Genomic DNA, 13,971 nt, shown 5'->3' on the forward strand with positions numbered 1-13,971 from the left:
GCGTGCCATTCGGTCCCTGTATACTCAGAGCGAAAGCTGAGTTCGCATTCTCGGCATTAAGCCAAGCTCGTTCAAAGTGGGTGTCGAACTCCGCTAAGGGTACGCTTGTCTCCCCTTATGTTCGTGGTATCCATGGACAGGATTTCAAGGTGCAGCTGAGGTATGGTGTGTCCAGTTTTGGGACAACTGAGTGGCATCTCTGCTGTCTGCAGATGACGCCATTCTCTTAGCCTCATCATACTGTGTCCTTCGATGCGCAATAGAGCGGTTTGCAGCTGAGTGTGATGTGGTCAGGATGAGGATCAGCACCGCCAAGTCTGTGGTCGTGTTCCTCTCCCGGAAAAAGATGGTTTGCCCTCTTTAAGTTCGGGAGAAGCAACTGCTCCAGGTGGAGGAGTTCAAATATCTTAGGATGTCATTCATGAGTGAGGGGAAAAAGGGATTTGGAGATTGACGGCCGTCTAGGTGCAGCAGCCACAATAATGCAGGAATTGTATCGGACGGTGGTGGTGAAAAGGAACTGAGCCGAAAGGCAAAGCTCTCGATTTACCAGTCGATATTCGTCCCTACTCTCACCTATGGTCATGAGCTATGGGTAGTGACCGAAAGAGTGAGATTGTGAATACAAGCAGCCAAAATGGGGTTTCTCCATAGGGTGGCAGGGCTTACTCTACTTGATAGGGTGAGGAGCTCAGCTGTCCGGGAGGACCTCAGAGTAGAACCGCTGCTCCTCCGCATTGAAAGGAGTCAGTTGAGGTGGTTTCTGCATCTGATAAGGATTCCTCCTGGGCGCCTCCCTCTGGAGGTGTTCTGGGCTTGGCCACTGAGGAGGAGACCCAGGGGTAGACCTAGGACACGCTGAAAGGATTATATCCAAAGGCTGGCCTGAGATCGCCTGGGGATTCAGTGGGATTAGTTTGAAGAAGTTGCTGGGGAGAGGGACGTCTGGGCTGCTCTGCTTGCCCCTTTGCCACCACAACCCTGACATGGATTAAGTGGTTTCGAGAATGGATGGATAGATGGACTTTATAGAACCTTAAACGATACATTGTGTGACCAGATTGGTTGAAAATTTCACTGTAAAAAAAAGGAATGAATGCAATATAGGCCAGTGCTACTTAAAGGGTTAAAGGCAACATATTTACCATTAACGCTGTTTTTACAAATAAATAAGAATGAATGTATTGTTAATTAAAGATTCGTTAATATCTTGTGTGTTTACAATGAAAGTAAGTTGAAATATGCATTCTGGGTATTTTTGTTTTTTTCTTGAGTTTTTTTATATATACAATTGACAGTGATGCCCTAAAAATAATAGGAGGCTAATTTTGCCCCATCTAAATAAATCTTGGACCAAACGCTGATACATATGACCACATCATGTGGGGAAAGTTTATACCATGCAATTCTGTTTTCCTAAGAACAGTAGAAAAACTGTCTAGAAACCCATCTGAGTACACATCTTTTCTGACTGTGCACAGAAGCAATTGTTTTACCACGGTAATAGTAATTTATTGTGAAACACATTAGTCATCGATGTGTTGTGTCATATCATGTTGTGCCATATATTTTATAAGTTGTGATGCTTGGTGGACATATGACAGTAGGGCTGTCCTCAACAACCGTGCCTACATGGAAATTAGGACTTTCTCAGCCATGCTGGGCTTGGCATTACAAATTGCTTCATGTTCTATTGTTTCTTCGTAGGTAATAAACCTTGCAGGACAGGAGACATCAGAACCCCCTAGATTTTCATACTGTACATCGATGAAAGTGGGCATATTAATTGCCTATGGAGTTCCCTTGGCAATTAGTGAGGGGAGAGAAAGAAATAAGCAATAGTTTCGCCAGGCAAATTTGTAAAAACGTAACATTCCACGGGCCATTAACAATTTTCCCATGTTAAACGATACTGTCCCACTCTTGTGTGCTGTAAGAAAAAAACCTGATCTGGGGTTACATAAAGTTTCACCATCGACCTGTTTTTTTAGGCATGCGTATTTCAAATCTGATGACAAGGTCCTCATGCATTGTATGTATTCATTATTCATTAACTGGCATCTAAGTGTACAGTGGAATGAAAAAGATTTCCCCCCTTCCTGATCTTTAGACAAAATAATATTAGACAAAAAAAACCTGAATGAAGACAAACCATTACTTTTTCACATGGGTGGTAAGAGTGTTTGATAGCTTTTTTCATTAAATAAATAAAATGGTGTTTTCTCAGCTTCCCTTTGTCTAATGTTACATTTTGTCTAAAGATCAGGAAGCATTCAGTGTATCAAATATGCAATAATAGAGGAAATAAGGAAGGGGAAAGTACTTTTTCACAGCACAGTATATTTCATACATTTCTGACATTTTGACAAGGCCTCAAATGCAGATTTCATTTTTTGCAGGCTAAGCTTCTGGTTAAATTGCACTAGCCTGAGGAATGGTTGTATGTGGACCTAGTCACAATAGCATATACTTATGTTCATTACTTTACAGTCCAATGCACACCTACTAATAAGAATGATGGATTTATTGGTCACAACTATTATTCATATTTTACAAAAATCAGTTATTTAAAAGGTGTCTTTCAAATCACACATTACAATTTGTGTACTATCCAATCACCTCAAACTGAAACTAACAAGGGAAAGAAATCAGTCTGAGATATTGAATGCAAACTACATCTGAGCTTATCTGCGTAAAACACCAAATAGAAAAATGTGATCTGTTTGTAACTGTATTTGAGAAACTTTTAATGATCTTTTGTCATCAGTTTCTCTCTGCATAAATATTTAATAATGAAGAGCCATTTTGAAAAACTTTACCTGATATAATAATTTTAAAAACCCTCCTAAACCAGGGATAGAAAAATCCATAAATGAGAGGGTTACAAGTAGAATTAAAACCCCCCAACCATCCGAAAGCTTCAAACACAACAGTAGGAGTAGAATAATCAAAGAATGGATCAACTACAAGCACCATGATGAATGGAAACCAGCACAACAGAAAAGCACCCAGTACAATGGCCAGGGTCTTTGCAGCCTTTCTCTCTCTGTGTTCAGACGTGCATTTTTTATCACATTGTGCTCTTGTCATTGCCAAGCTGAAATTGATTTTCCTGGCTTGCACTTTTGCAACACAGAAAATCTTCATATAGAGGGCTAGCATCACTGAGCCTGGAATGAAGAAGGCCACAAAAACTGCCACCATTGCCTTTTCTTTACTAAAAAACAAAATACAGGAGCCTGTGCAATAATTTATAAATAACTCCTCCCCACTGACTAGATTGACTTGAGAGAGAATCACCCCAAACCCAAATGAAAAGGAAAACATCCAGATGATTCCAATAAGGGCTGCTACCTTGTGCATGGTTACTGAGGTCCTGTACTGAAGAGGCTTACAGATGGCCAAATATCTGTCAGCAGAAATGAGTCCCAGATGTAAGAGTGATGCAACGCACAACGTGATGTCAGTGCTGGTGTGTATCTTACAAAATGTTTCTCCAAAGTACCAGCAGTTTTCCACATAAGTGATCATGGTGTACGGCATAACGAATGCCCCCAAAAACCAGTCAGCGAATGCTAAAGAGAGGATGATGAGGTTTGTTGGAGAATGGAGCTGTCTGAAATGAGAGATGGAGATGATGACCAGCAGGTTCCCACAGACAGTCATCAGAATGATGAAACCCATGCATATATACATGGCCACTTTGATGAGTATCAGTGTTTGACTTCGTAGGCAGGATCCTTTCAGGTTAGGGAAACAGTATTGCGTTTCTTCAGAGTCTTCCGTCAAGTTAAGAGCAAGAATTTCCATCTTTGGAGACACTGTTAGTATCTATAACAAAAAAATATTTGTATGATCGCATCTTTTTAACAGACATAAATATAAGCTTCACTGATGAACTCTTGACACAAAAAAATTTCATGAGATGTTTATGATTCTGTTGTTTCGTTGATGAATCTTTAAATGAAATGATTATAAAAATATATATAATGTCCAAGGCATAATCCATATTATGCATTCAACAATTAATGGATATTTTTTCTTAGGTCTACATTACATGTTCATTTTCATAATTTAATGGTTAACTGATTGGTTACCATTATTGCTCAGCCAATGGCATTGAAGACAAAACATATGTGAAGTCCTGTGTGCAACAGAAGATAAAACAAATATTTTCTTGTCAGTCATGTGAACATCCTGTGCTCCTTCAAATGGTTTCATTTCATTTGACCTATAAGGCTATGATCTGTACTGACTTTTCAGACCAATTATATACCTAAATGGTAAAAAGGTGACACCCATCTGAATGACAAGAATGACGTACGAGAGTCTAGGGTGGTTTACAGAAGTGTGTCCCTTGTGAGACCCCAAAAGGAAAACAGACTGTGTTTACTGTGTTGGCATGGAGTCAGCAGGTGTGATACAGTGCTCAGTTTCAAAACATTTCTACTGGATCAGCACTATTTAAACCTCAGGTTCTCTGTAATACTGTATGTTCATGTTTGGTATTGTTGTAACACCATTGTATATTGCCATTATTGAACATACTGTACAATAAACTGCATTCACTAACCTGGCAATAGCAGTTTATTACGCTTGTGACACAAATAACCAAAATGCGCATTGAATAATAAGTGCACAAAAAAAATGCCACGGTCGATGTGTTATGAAAGACGGCACGGCGCGGATTCAATAATTTCTCTTTTACCATGAATGACAAATAAATGTCATTTTAATGGAAGTTTTTTAATTGGCTATTGTACAGGACAGACCTACTAATTGTCTGTATGTAGGTAGAGGATAAATAGGGCTAGCTAACTTTAATTTAGAAATGTGGTATTGCAGGGTAGCTACAGTAGCCAAGTTAACATGTAGTTACTAGTACAGGCGGCACAATGTGACTGTTTTGACTTAAAGAAAATTGATATACTTGCCCTGAAGTCATTATCTTGTGACAGTTTTTTATATGACTGGTACTGCTGAACTGAAGTAGAATGCTGACTGTAGTGCTTAATGGCAGAGCCATCTAGTTATACACTTGATCGGTCGTCTGTTAGCAAGGTAGTGCCAGGGGGCTGGTGGGGGGGGGGGGGGGGGGGGGGGGTTAGAGTGAAGGGAAAGAACTCAACTCCAAAAGGTAAGAAACAAAGGCTTTACTTAACAAGAGAGAGAACAAACAAATCCGGAACAAAAACGAACAAAAGGCCTCGCAGGGCAACTCACAACACAAAAAAACAGGAAACAAGAAAATCCAAAAGTCCAAAAGCACGTTGAAAACAGAACATGGGCAGGAACATGACCAGAGGCACGCACTAACAAACAACCAACAAAGATCCAGCACCTGAGTCAGGGAGAAGGGAACTTAAATAGACACGACACTGACGAGACACAGGAAGGCACAATGAACAATCAGGCCAAAGAGAGGGAAGGGAAAATGAGAACCAAAACACAATAATTGAACTGAAAACAATACAATTAAACAGGGGGAGCAGGACACAAAACAGAAGTGCCGCCATCTGGCGGCCCAACAAGGAAAGACAGAGGGAAAACACAGAACCATGACAGGTAGCTAATGTTAAACTAGTTCAAAACAGTGAAAGTAGAACAGTCTAAATTATGGGTGTATTTTATTTGGATTTCAGAAATATAAATCAGTTTCCCAGAAAGATTTCACAGATGCAATACCAGGTTTAAATGTTTCATTTTTAGTTAGCCAGCAATCCAGTGTGATTAGTTAGAGGTTTGCGTGAGTTTGAGGGGGATTTGAACCCAGACCTGTCACTCACCCAAAAAGTTCCAACAGCAAACATGCTACCTATAGACTATAGACAGAAACAAACACAGAAACACACAACGCGCAAGCAGGACCCAAGCGGGCAGAATACATACATTCAGAAACGAACACAAGGAACCAGCACCCGAGTCAAGGGGACAAAGAACTTAAATAGACAGGGGTAACAAGACACAGGTGAACTCAAAGAACAATCAAACCAGAAAAGGAGGGGATAACAAGACACAGGTGGGAACAATGATAGAATAATTAAAACCAATAATACAATTAACACAGGGTGGGAGAACGAACTGAAACACAAAACTGAAGTTCCGCCATCTGGCGGCCAAAAGGGGAAAAACAGAAACAGAAAATACAGCACCATGACAAATGCACCTAAATGACCAATGGAAAGATGTATTCTTTGTGGGCCTGTAGCATTTATGATGAGGTAATCTGGCAGGAAAAAGAACAAGAAAGAAAAAACGCGAAATACCCTAAGTTTGGGGCTTTATTGTGTGGATGTGTGAAGTGGGTTATGAATTCTGTCTGTTGAAATGGCGTCAGAAGGTACATAAATTAATGTTTTTAAGGGCTGAGAGTCTGTGGTCATTGTGGTTATTTTTGTTGGGAACCCTTCAAAGTGCCAAACTCTCTGTGCTGTATAGGTATGGAGCATGCTGCCCCACCAAGCTGTAACTTGGCAGGACGGCATACCTGTCATCCCAATATGATCATTTTGGGACCGTATGTTTAGCAAACTGCAACATGATGTGAAAGTGGTATTACAGAATGTTGATTTGTGCAAATGTTGCTGACATAGGGTGGAGCATGCATGGACCACCGTTGGCCTTCAGCCATTGTCATAGGGATATTGTGTGAACTTTTTGGAGGTAGTTATTGGGTGTAAGCAGTCTTATTTAAGTCTAATTCTCTGAGTGTGGGTTGTAATTCGGGGCTTACGGAGCTGTTGTGCAGGTGGTTGTGAGTTATTATTTATCGGAAAGTGGTTCCGGGCAGAAAACGTGTTGTAGGTTTTTAATTCAAGTTACATCCTGAAATGACACAATGCAAATGGAACCGTATAATAATAATGGGTTTTATATCTGATTTTGATTTGAGCTGTGTGTAACAATGCTTTTTGGATGTTCTGTGTTTTTGTGTCTTAGATCTGACCTATATCACTGTTTACTATTTATATACACTTCTACTTGTATGAACCTATGGAGCAACTGAATGACACAAATGTTTGTGTGCCTGGCCTACTACAACACAGAACCCTAGGGCAGTTTGTTGCTTTTAACTATTTGCATTTATACCTCTAAAATAACAACCTTTTTTAGGTGCTGATCTGTGTACCACTGTCAATGAGTGTGAACCACGCTATTTATTATTACATTTTGTCTAAAGATCAGGAATCATTCAGTGCAACAAATATCCAATAATGAAGGAAATCAGGAAGGGGCAAGTAATTTTTCACAGCACTGTATATTTCAGAAATTTCTGGCATGTTCACAAGGCCCCAAATGCAGATTTCATTTTTTGCAGGCTAATCTTCCGGTTAAATTGCACTAGCCTGAGGAATGGTTGTATGTGGACCTAGTCACAATAGCAAATACTTATGTTCATTACTTTACAGTCCAATGCACACCTACTAATTAGAATGATGGATTTATTGGTCGCAACTATTATTCATATATTTAAAAAAACTGTTATTTAAAAGGCATCTTTCAAATTACACATTACAGAATGAGTTATATCCAAATCACCTCAAAACTAAAAAAACAAAACTAACAACAACAAAAAAAAAATCAGTCTGAGATATTGAATGGAATTTATTGAAACTTCTGAGCTTATCTGTGGACAATACCAAATATAAAAATGTGATCGGTTTGTAAATGAGAAACTTTTAAGGATCTCTTGTTATCAGTTTCTCTCTACATAAATATTTAATAATGAAGAGCCATTTTGAAAAACTTTACCTGATAGAATAATTTTAAAAGCCCTCCTAAACCAGGGATAGAAAAGTCCATAAATGAGAGGGTTACAGGTAGAATTAAAACACCCCAACCATCCAAGAGCGTCAAATACAACAGCAGGAGTAGAATAATCAAAGAATGGATCAAGAACAAGCACCATGGAAAATGGCAGCCAGCACAACAGAAAAACACCCAGTACAATGGCCAGAGTCTTTGCAGCCTTTCTGTCTGTGTGTTCAGACGTGCACTTTTTATCACATCGTGCTCTTGTCATTGCCAAGCTGCAGTTGATTTTCCGGGCTTGCACTTTTGCAACATAGAAAATCTTCATATAGAGGGCTATCATCACTGAGCCTGGAATGAAGAAGGCCACAAAAGCAGCCATCATCCCCCCTTCTTTATTAAAAAACAAAATACAGGTACCTGTGCAAGAATTTATGAACAACTCCTCCACACCGACTAGATTAACTTTGGACAGAATCACCCCAAACCCAAAGGCAAAGGAAAACATCCAGGTGATTCCAATAAGGGCTGCTACCTTGTGCATGGTTACTGAGGTCCTGTACTGAAGAGGCTTACAGATGGCCAAATATCTGTCAACAGAAATGAGACCCAGGTGCAAGAGCGATGCAGCGGACATCATGATGTCAATGCTGGAGTGTATCTTACAAAATGTTTCTCCAAAGTACCAACAGTCTTCTACAGATCTGATCATGCTACATGGCATAAGGAAAGTCCCCAAGAACCAGTCGATGAATGCTAAAGAGAGGATGATGAGGTTTGTTGGGGAATGGAGCTGTCTGAAATGAGAAATGGAGATGATGACCAACAGGTTCCCACAGACAGTCATCAGAATGATGAAAGCCATGCATATATACATGGCCACTTTGATAAAGATCAGTTTTTGACTTCGTAGGCAGGATCCTTGCAGGTTAGGGAAACAATATTGCGTTTCTTCTGAGTCTCCCGTCAAGTTACGAGCAAGAATTTCCATTTTTGGAGACACTGTTAGTATCTATAACAAACAAATATTTGTATGATTGTTTGCATCTTTTTAACAGAAACAAACATAAGCTTCACTGATGAACTCTTGATCCAAAAAAAATTCATGAGATGTTTATGATTCTGTTGTTTTTTCAGTCGTTGATAAATCTTTAAATGAAATGATTATAAAAAATATATAATATAATGTCTAAGGCATAATGCATATTATGAATTCCACAATTGAAATATATTATTCTCTAGGTCTTCATTACATGTTCATTTTCATGATTTAATGGTTACCTTATTGGGATGAATTTTTGCTCCGCCAATGGTATTGAAGATAAACATATGTGAAGTTCTGTGTGCAGTAAGAGATAAAGCAAATATTTTCTTGTCAATCATGTTAACATCCTGTGTTCTTTGAAATGGTTTCATTTCATTTGATCTACAAGGCTATGGTCTGTACTGATTTTTCAGACCTATTTTATATCTAAATGGCAAAAGGTGACACCCATCTGAATGACAAGAATGACGTATGAGAGTGTAGGGTGGTTTACAGAAGTGTGACCCTTGTCAGACCCCCAAAGGAAAACAGATTGTGTTTACTGTGTTGACATGGAGTCAACTGGTGTGATACAGAGACAGTGCTCAGTTTCAAAACACTTCTACTGTAACGACATGTAAAATACATTCATTTGATGTAATTTGGTAATTATAGTCAAAGATATCAATTATCAATTAGATTGCCAAATTCGTGCTTCAAGTGTTGATGTACTTGTGTTTTGTATTCAGAGTTCCGGACATCAAATGTGGGTGTTAATGGTTAAAACTCCTGCATTCGAAAAATTAAATATATTTCAATTAATCCTCACCTTGCTGACAATATATATATATATATATATATATATATATATATATATATATTCCATAATTATTAAGATATTTTCTTGATTTGATGCTGTACTGCACAATTCTGGATTTGTAATCAAATAATTCACGTGTGCAACAGGTTTTGAAGCTTATGTCCCCACAAAGCCGAACAACCAGTACACCTTTGTAAATGCAATTTCATTGGCTGAAATGCTTCTCAGTCAGCACTGTAATACTTAGTTATTATCTGCCTGTGTACGTTGGAAAAGTTATGCTGTCCATTTCAAGTTCTTTTTTCCCTCCCCACGTTACCAAATACTCAACCATTGTCACTAAAACATTGGCATTGTAAAATACTTAATAGTGATAGACTTTTTAGAACCTTAAATGATACATTGTGTGACCAGATTGATTGAAAATTTGAATGTAGAATAAGAAATGAATATAATCTGGCCCAAATATAGGCATGGACTACTTAAGGGGTTAAAGATAACATATTTGCCATTAACTGTGTTTTTACAATTGAAGAATAATAAATGTATTGTTAATTAAAAATTAGTTAATATATTGTGTGTTTACAAGTTCAAATTTACATCTTTGGTATTTTTGTATTTTAAAAAAAAAAATTCTTTATATATACAATTGACAGTGAAAATAGTAGGGGGCTAATTCTGCCCCATCTAAATAAATCTTGGACCAAAAACTTATTTATGTGACCACACCATGTGAGGCAGGTTTATACCATGCAATACTGCTTTCCTTAAAAACAGTAGAAAAACAGACTAGAATCCCATCTGAGTACACATCTTCACAAAGCAATTGTTTTACCATGCTAATTTAAATTTATCGTGAAATACATTCCTCATCGATGTGTTGTGTCATATCATGTTATGCCATATATTTTATAAGTTGTGACGCCTGGTGTGGCATATGACTGACGGCTGTCAGGCAAGAATACTGCTACCATATAACAAGGCCTGTCATATAATATTAACCTCCTTTCTTTTCTGCTGCCAGGCACAAAAATGTAAGTTCCAAACTGACAGTCCTGAACAACCGCGCCTACATAGAAATTAGGCTGAATAGCTTCATGTTCTATTGTTTCTTCGTAGGTAATAATACCTAATAATACCTTGCAGGACAGGAGACATCAGAACCCCCTATATTTGTATACTGTACATCGATGAAAGTGGGGATATTAATTGCCTATGGAGTTCCCTTGGCATTTGGTGAGGGGAGGGATAGAAATAAGCAATAGTTTCGCCAGGCAAATTTGTGAAACGTAACATTCCATGGGCCATGAACAAGTTTCCTATGTTAAGTGATACTGTCCCACTCTCGTGTGCTGTAAGAAGAAAACTTGATCTGGCGGTACGTAAGGTTGCACCATCGACCACTTTTTTAGGCATGTGTATTTCAGAACTGATAACGAGGTCCTCAGATTGTATATTTATTAATGACCCATTACCTGGGATCTGAGTGTACAGTGGTCTGAAAAAAGATTTCCCCCCTTCCTGATCTTTAGACAACATAATATTAGACAAAGACCAACTGAATGAAGACAAAACATTACTTTTTCACATGGGTGGTAAGAGTGTTTGATAGCTTTTTTCATTAAAAAAATAAAATTGTGTTTTCTCAGGTTCTTTTCATCTAATATTACATTTTGTCTAAAGATCAGGGGCCATTCAGTGTAACAGATATGCAATAATAGAGGAAATCAGGAAGGGGCAAGTTGTCATGTTGACAAGGCCCCAAATGCAGATTTTTTTATTTTTTTCAGGCTAAGCTTCCGGTTAAATTACACTAGCCTGAGGAATGGTTGTATGTGGGCTTAGTCACAATAGCATATCCTTATGTTCATTACTTTACAGTCCAAAACACAACTACAAATAAGAATTATGGATTTATTGGTTGCAATTATCATTCATATTTTACAAAAATCTGTTATTCTAAAGGCATCTTTCAAATTACACATTACAGTTTGAGTACTATCAAACCGCCACACACTAAATCTAAGGAGAAAATCAGTCCGAGATATTGGATGCAATTTATTTTAACTTTTGAGGTTTAACTTTTGTTAAAATACTACATAAAAAAGTGTCACTGTATTTGAGAAACTTTTAATGATCTTTTGTCATCAATTTCTCTCTTCATAAATATTTAATAATGAAGAGCCATTTTGAAAAACTTTACCTGATAGAATAATTTTAAAAACCCTCTTAAACCAGGGGTAGAAAAATCCATAAATGAGAGGGTTACAGGTAGAATTAATATACGTCAACCATCCAAGAGCATCGAATACAACAGTAGGAGCAGAATAATCAAGGAATGAATCAACTACAAGCAGCATGGTAAATGGCAGGCAACACAACAGAAAAACACCCAGTACAATGGCCAGGGTTTTTGCAGCCTTTCTCTCTGTCTGTTCAGACGTGCCGTTTTTATCACATCGTGCTCTTGTCATTGCTAAGCTGCACTTGATTTTTCTGGCTTGCACTTTTGCAACATAGAAAATCTTCATATAGAGGGCTATCATCACTGTGCCTGGAATGAAGAAGGCCACAAAAGCTGCCATCATCCCCCTTTCTTTACTAAAAAACAAAATACAGGAGCCTGTGCAAGGATCTATAAACAACTCCTCCACACCGACTAGATTGACTTTGGACAGAATCACCCCAAACCCAAATGCAAAGGAAAACATCCAGGTGATTCCAATAAGGGCTGCTACCTTGTGCATGGTTACTGAGGTCCTGTACTGAAGAGGCTTACAGATGGCCAAATATCTGTCAACAGATATGAGACCCAGATGTAAGAGGGATGCAATGGACATCATGATGTCAACGCTGGAGTGTATCTTACAAAATGTTTCTCCAAAATACCAACAGTCTTCTACAGATCTGATCATGCTACATGGCATAAGGAAAGCCCCCAAGAACCAGTCGATGAATGCTAAAGAGAGGATGATGAGGTTTGTTGGAGAATGGAGCTGTCTGAAATGAGAGATGGAGATGATGACCAGCAGGTTTCCACAGATAGTCATTAGAATGATGAAAGCCATGCAAAAATACATGGCCACTTTGATAAAGATCAGTTTTTGACTTCGTAGGCAGGATCCTTTCAGGTTAGGGAAACAGTATTTTGTTTCTTCAGAATCTCCTGTCAAGTTAATAGAAAGAATTTCCATCTTTGGAGATTGTTAGTATCTGTAACAAACAAATATTTGTTTGATTGTTTGCATCTTTTCAACAGACATAAACATAATCTTCACTGATGAACTCTTGACACAAAAAAATTTCATGAGATGTTTACGATTCTGTTGTTGTTTCAGTCATTGATGAATCTTTAAATGAATTGATTATAAAACATATATAATATAATGTCCAAGGCATAATGCATATTATGAATCCAACAATTGAAGTATATTATTCTCTAGGTCTTAATTACATGTTCATTTTCATGATTTAATGGTTACCTTATTGGTATGAATTATAGCTCCGCCAATGGTATTGAAGATTAACATATGTGAAGTTCTGTGTGCAGTAAGAGATATAGCAAATATATTCTTGTCTGTCATATTAACATCCTGTGTTCTTTGAAAAAGTTTCATTTCATTTGATCTACAAGGCTATGATCTGTACTGACTTTTCAGACCAATTATATACCTAAATGGTAAAAAGGTGACACCCATCTGAATGACAAGAATGACGTATGAGAGTCTAGGGTGGTTTACAGAAGTGTATCCCTTGTCAGACCCCCAAAGGAAAACAGACTGTGTTTACTGTGTTGGCATGGAGTCAGCAGGTGTGATAAAGAGACAGTGCTCAGTTTCAAAACACTTCTACTGGAACGACATGTAAAAATATATCTATTTGATGTCATTTGGTAATTATATTCAAAGATATCAATTATCAATTAGATCGCCTAATTCATGTTTTAACTGTTGATGTACTTGTGTTTGGTATTTAGAGAGCCGAATGTCAAATGACGGTATTAATGGTTAAAACTGCAGGATTCGAAAAATTAAATATATTTCAATTAATCCTCACATTGCTGACTACATATATATATATATATATATATATATATATATATATATTCCACCATGTTTGGACATTACTAAGATATTTTCTTGATTTGATGCTGTACTCCACAATTCTAGATTTGTAATCAAATTTGTAATCAAAAGACTTTTTAGAACCTTAAATGATACATTGTGTGACCAGATTGAATGTAAAAAAAGAAATGAATGTAATCTGGCCCAAATATAGGCCTGTACTACTTAAGGAGTTAAAGGCAACATATTTGCCATTAACTGTGTTTTTACAATTAAAGAAGAATACATGTATTGTTAAAGGAGTAACATGG

At 37.7% G+C, this 13,971-nt stretch overlaps 3 protein-coding genes across 3 annotated transcripts; all 3 read right to left on the reverse strand.

The window, feature by feature from the left end:
- Nucleotides 1–2,711: 2,711 nt before the first annotated feature.
- LOC118230541 (trace amine-associated receptor 4-like) lies at nt 2,712–4,225 on the reverse strand. Its single transcript, XM_035423646.1, has 2 exons — nt 4,098–4,225; nt 2,712–3,831 (listed from the first exon to the last, which is right to left on the reverse strand). The coding sequence occupies exons 1-2, from the start codon at nt 4,098–4,100 to the stop codon at nt 2,764–2,766; spliced, it is 1,071 nt and encodes a 356-aa protein (XP_035279537.1). The 5' UTR covers nt 4,101–4,225; the 3' UTR covers nt 2,712–2,763.
- Nucleotides 4,226–7,592: 3,367 nt separating this feature from the next.
- On the reverse strand, nt 7,593–9,169 carry LOC118230537 (trace amine-associated receptor 4-like). The gene is made up of 2 exons (XM_035423642.1): nt 9,034–9,169; nt 7,593–8,764 (listed from the first exon to the last, which is right to left on the reverse strand). Exons 1-2 carry the CDS (start codon nt 9,166–9,168, stop codon nt 7,697–7,699), a joined length of 1,203 nt encoding a protein of 400 aa, XP_035279533.1. The 5' UTR covers nt 9,169; the 3' UTR covers nt 7,593–7,696.
- A 2,521-nt stretch (nt 9,170–11,690) lies between these two features.
- On the reverse strand, nt 11,691–13,186 carry LOC118229434 (trace amine-associated receptor 1-like). The gene is made up of 2 exons (XM_035421381.1): nt 13,079–13,186; nt 11,691–12,809 (listed from the first exon to the last, which is right to left on the reverse strand). Exon 2 carries the CDS (start codon nt 12,788–12,790, stop codon nt 11,744–11,746), a length of 1,047 nt encoding a protein of 348 aa, XP_035277272.1. The 5' UTR covers nt 12,791–12,809; nt 13,079–13,186; the 3' UTR covers nt 11,691–11,743.
- Between the last annotated feature and the right edge of the window lie 785 nt (nt 13,187–13,971).

This window comes from Anguilla anguilla, chromosome 6 (genome assembly GCF_013347855.1).
Source record: "Anguilla anguilla isolate fAngAng1 chromosome 6, fAngAng1.pri, whole genome shotgun sequence".
Taxonomy (NCBI): domain Eukaryota; kingdom Metazoa; phylum Chordata; class Actinopteri; order Anguilliformes; family Anguillidae; genus Anguilla; species Anguilla anguilla.

Coding starts and splice junctions, on each gene's coding strand:
- LOC118230537 (XM_035423642.1), bottom strand. CDS start 9,168: ATGAAACCATTTCAAAGAACACAGGATGTTAACATGATTGACAAGAAA. Junction 8,765..9,033: donor CAAAAATTCATCCCAATAAG/GTAACCATTAAA, acceptor TGTTTGTTATAG/ATACTAACAGTGTCTCCAAA.
- LOC118229434 (XM_035421381.1), bottom strand. CDS start 12,790: ATGGAAATTCTTTCTATTAACTTGACAGGAGATTCTGAAGAAACAAAA.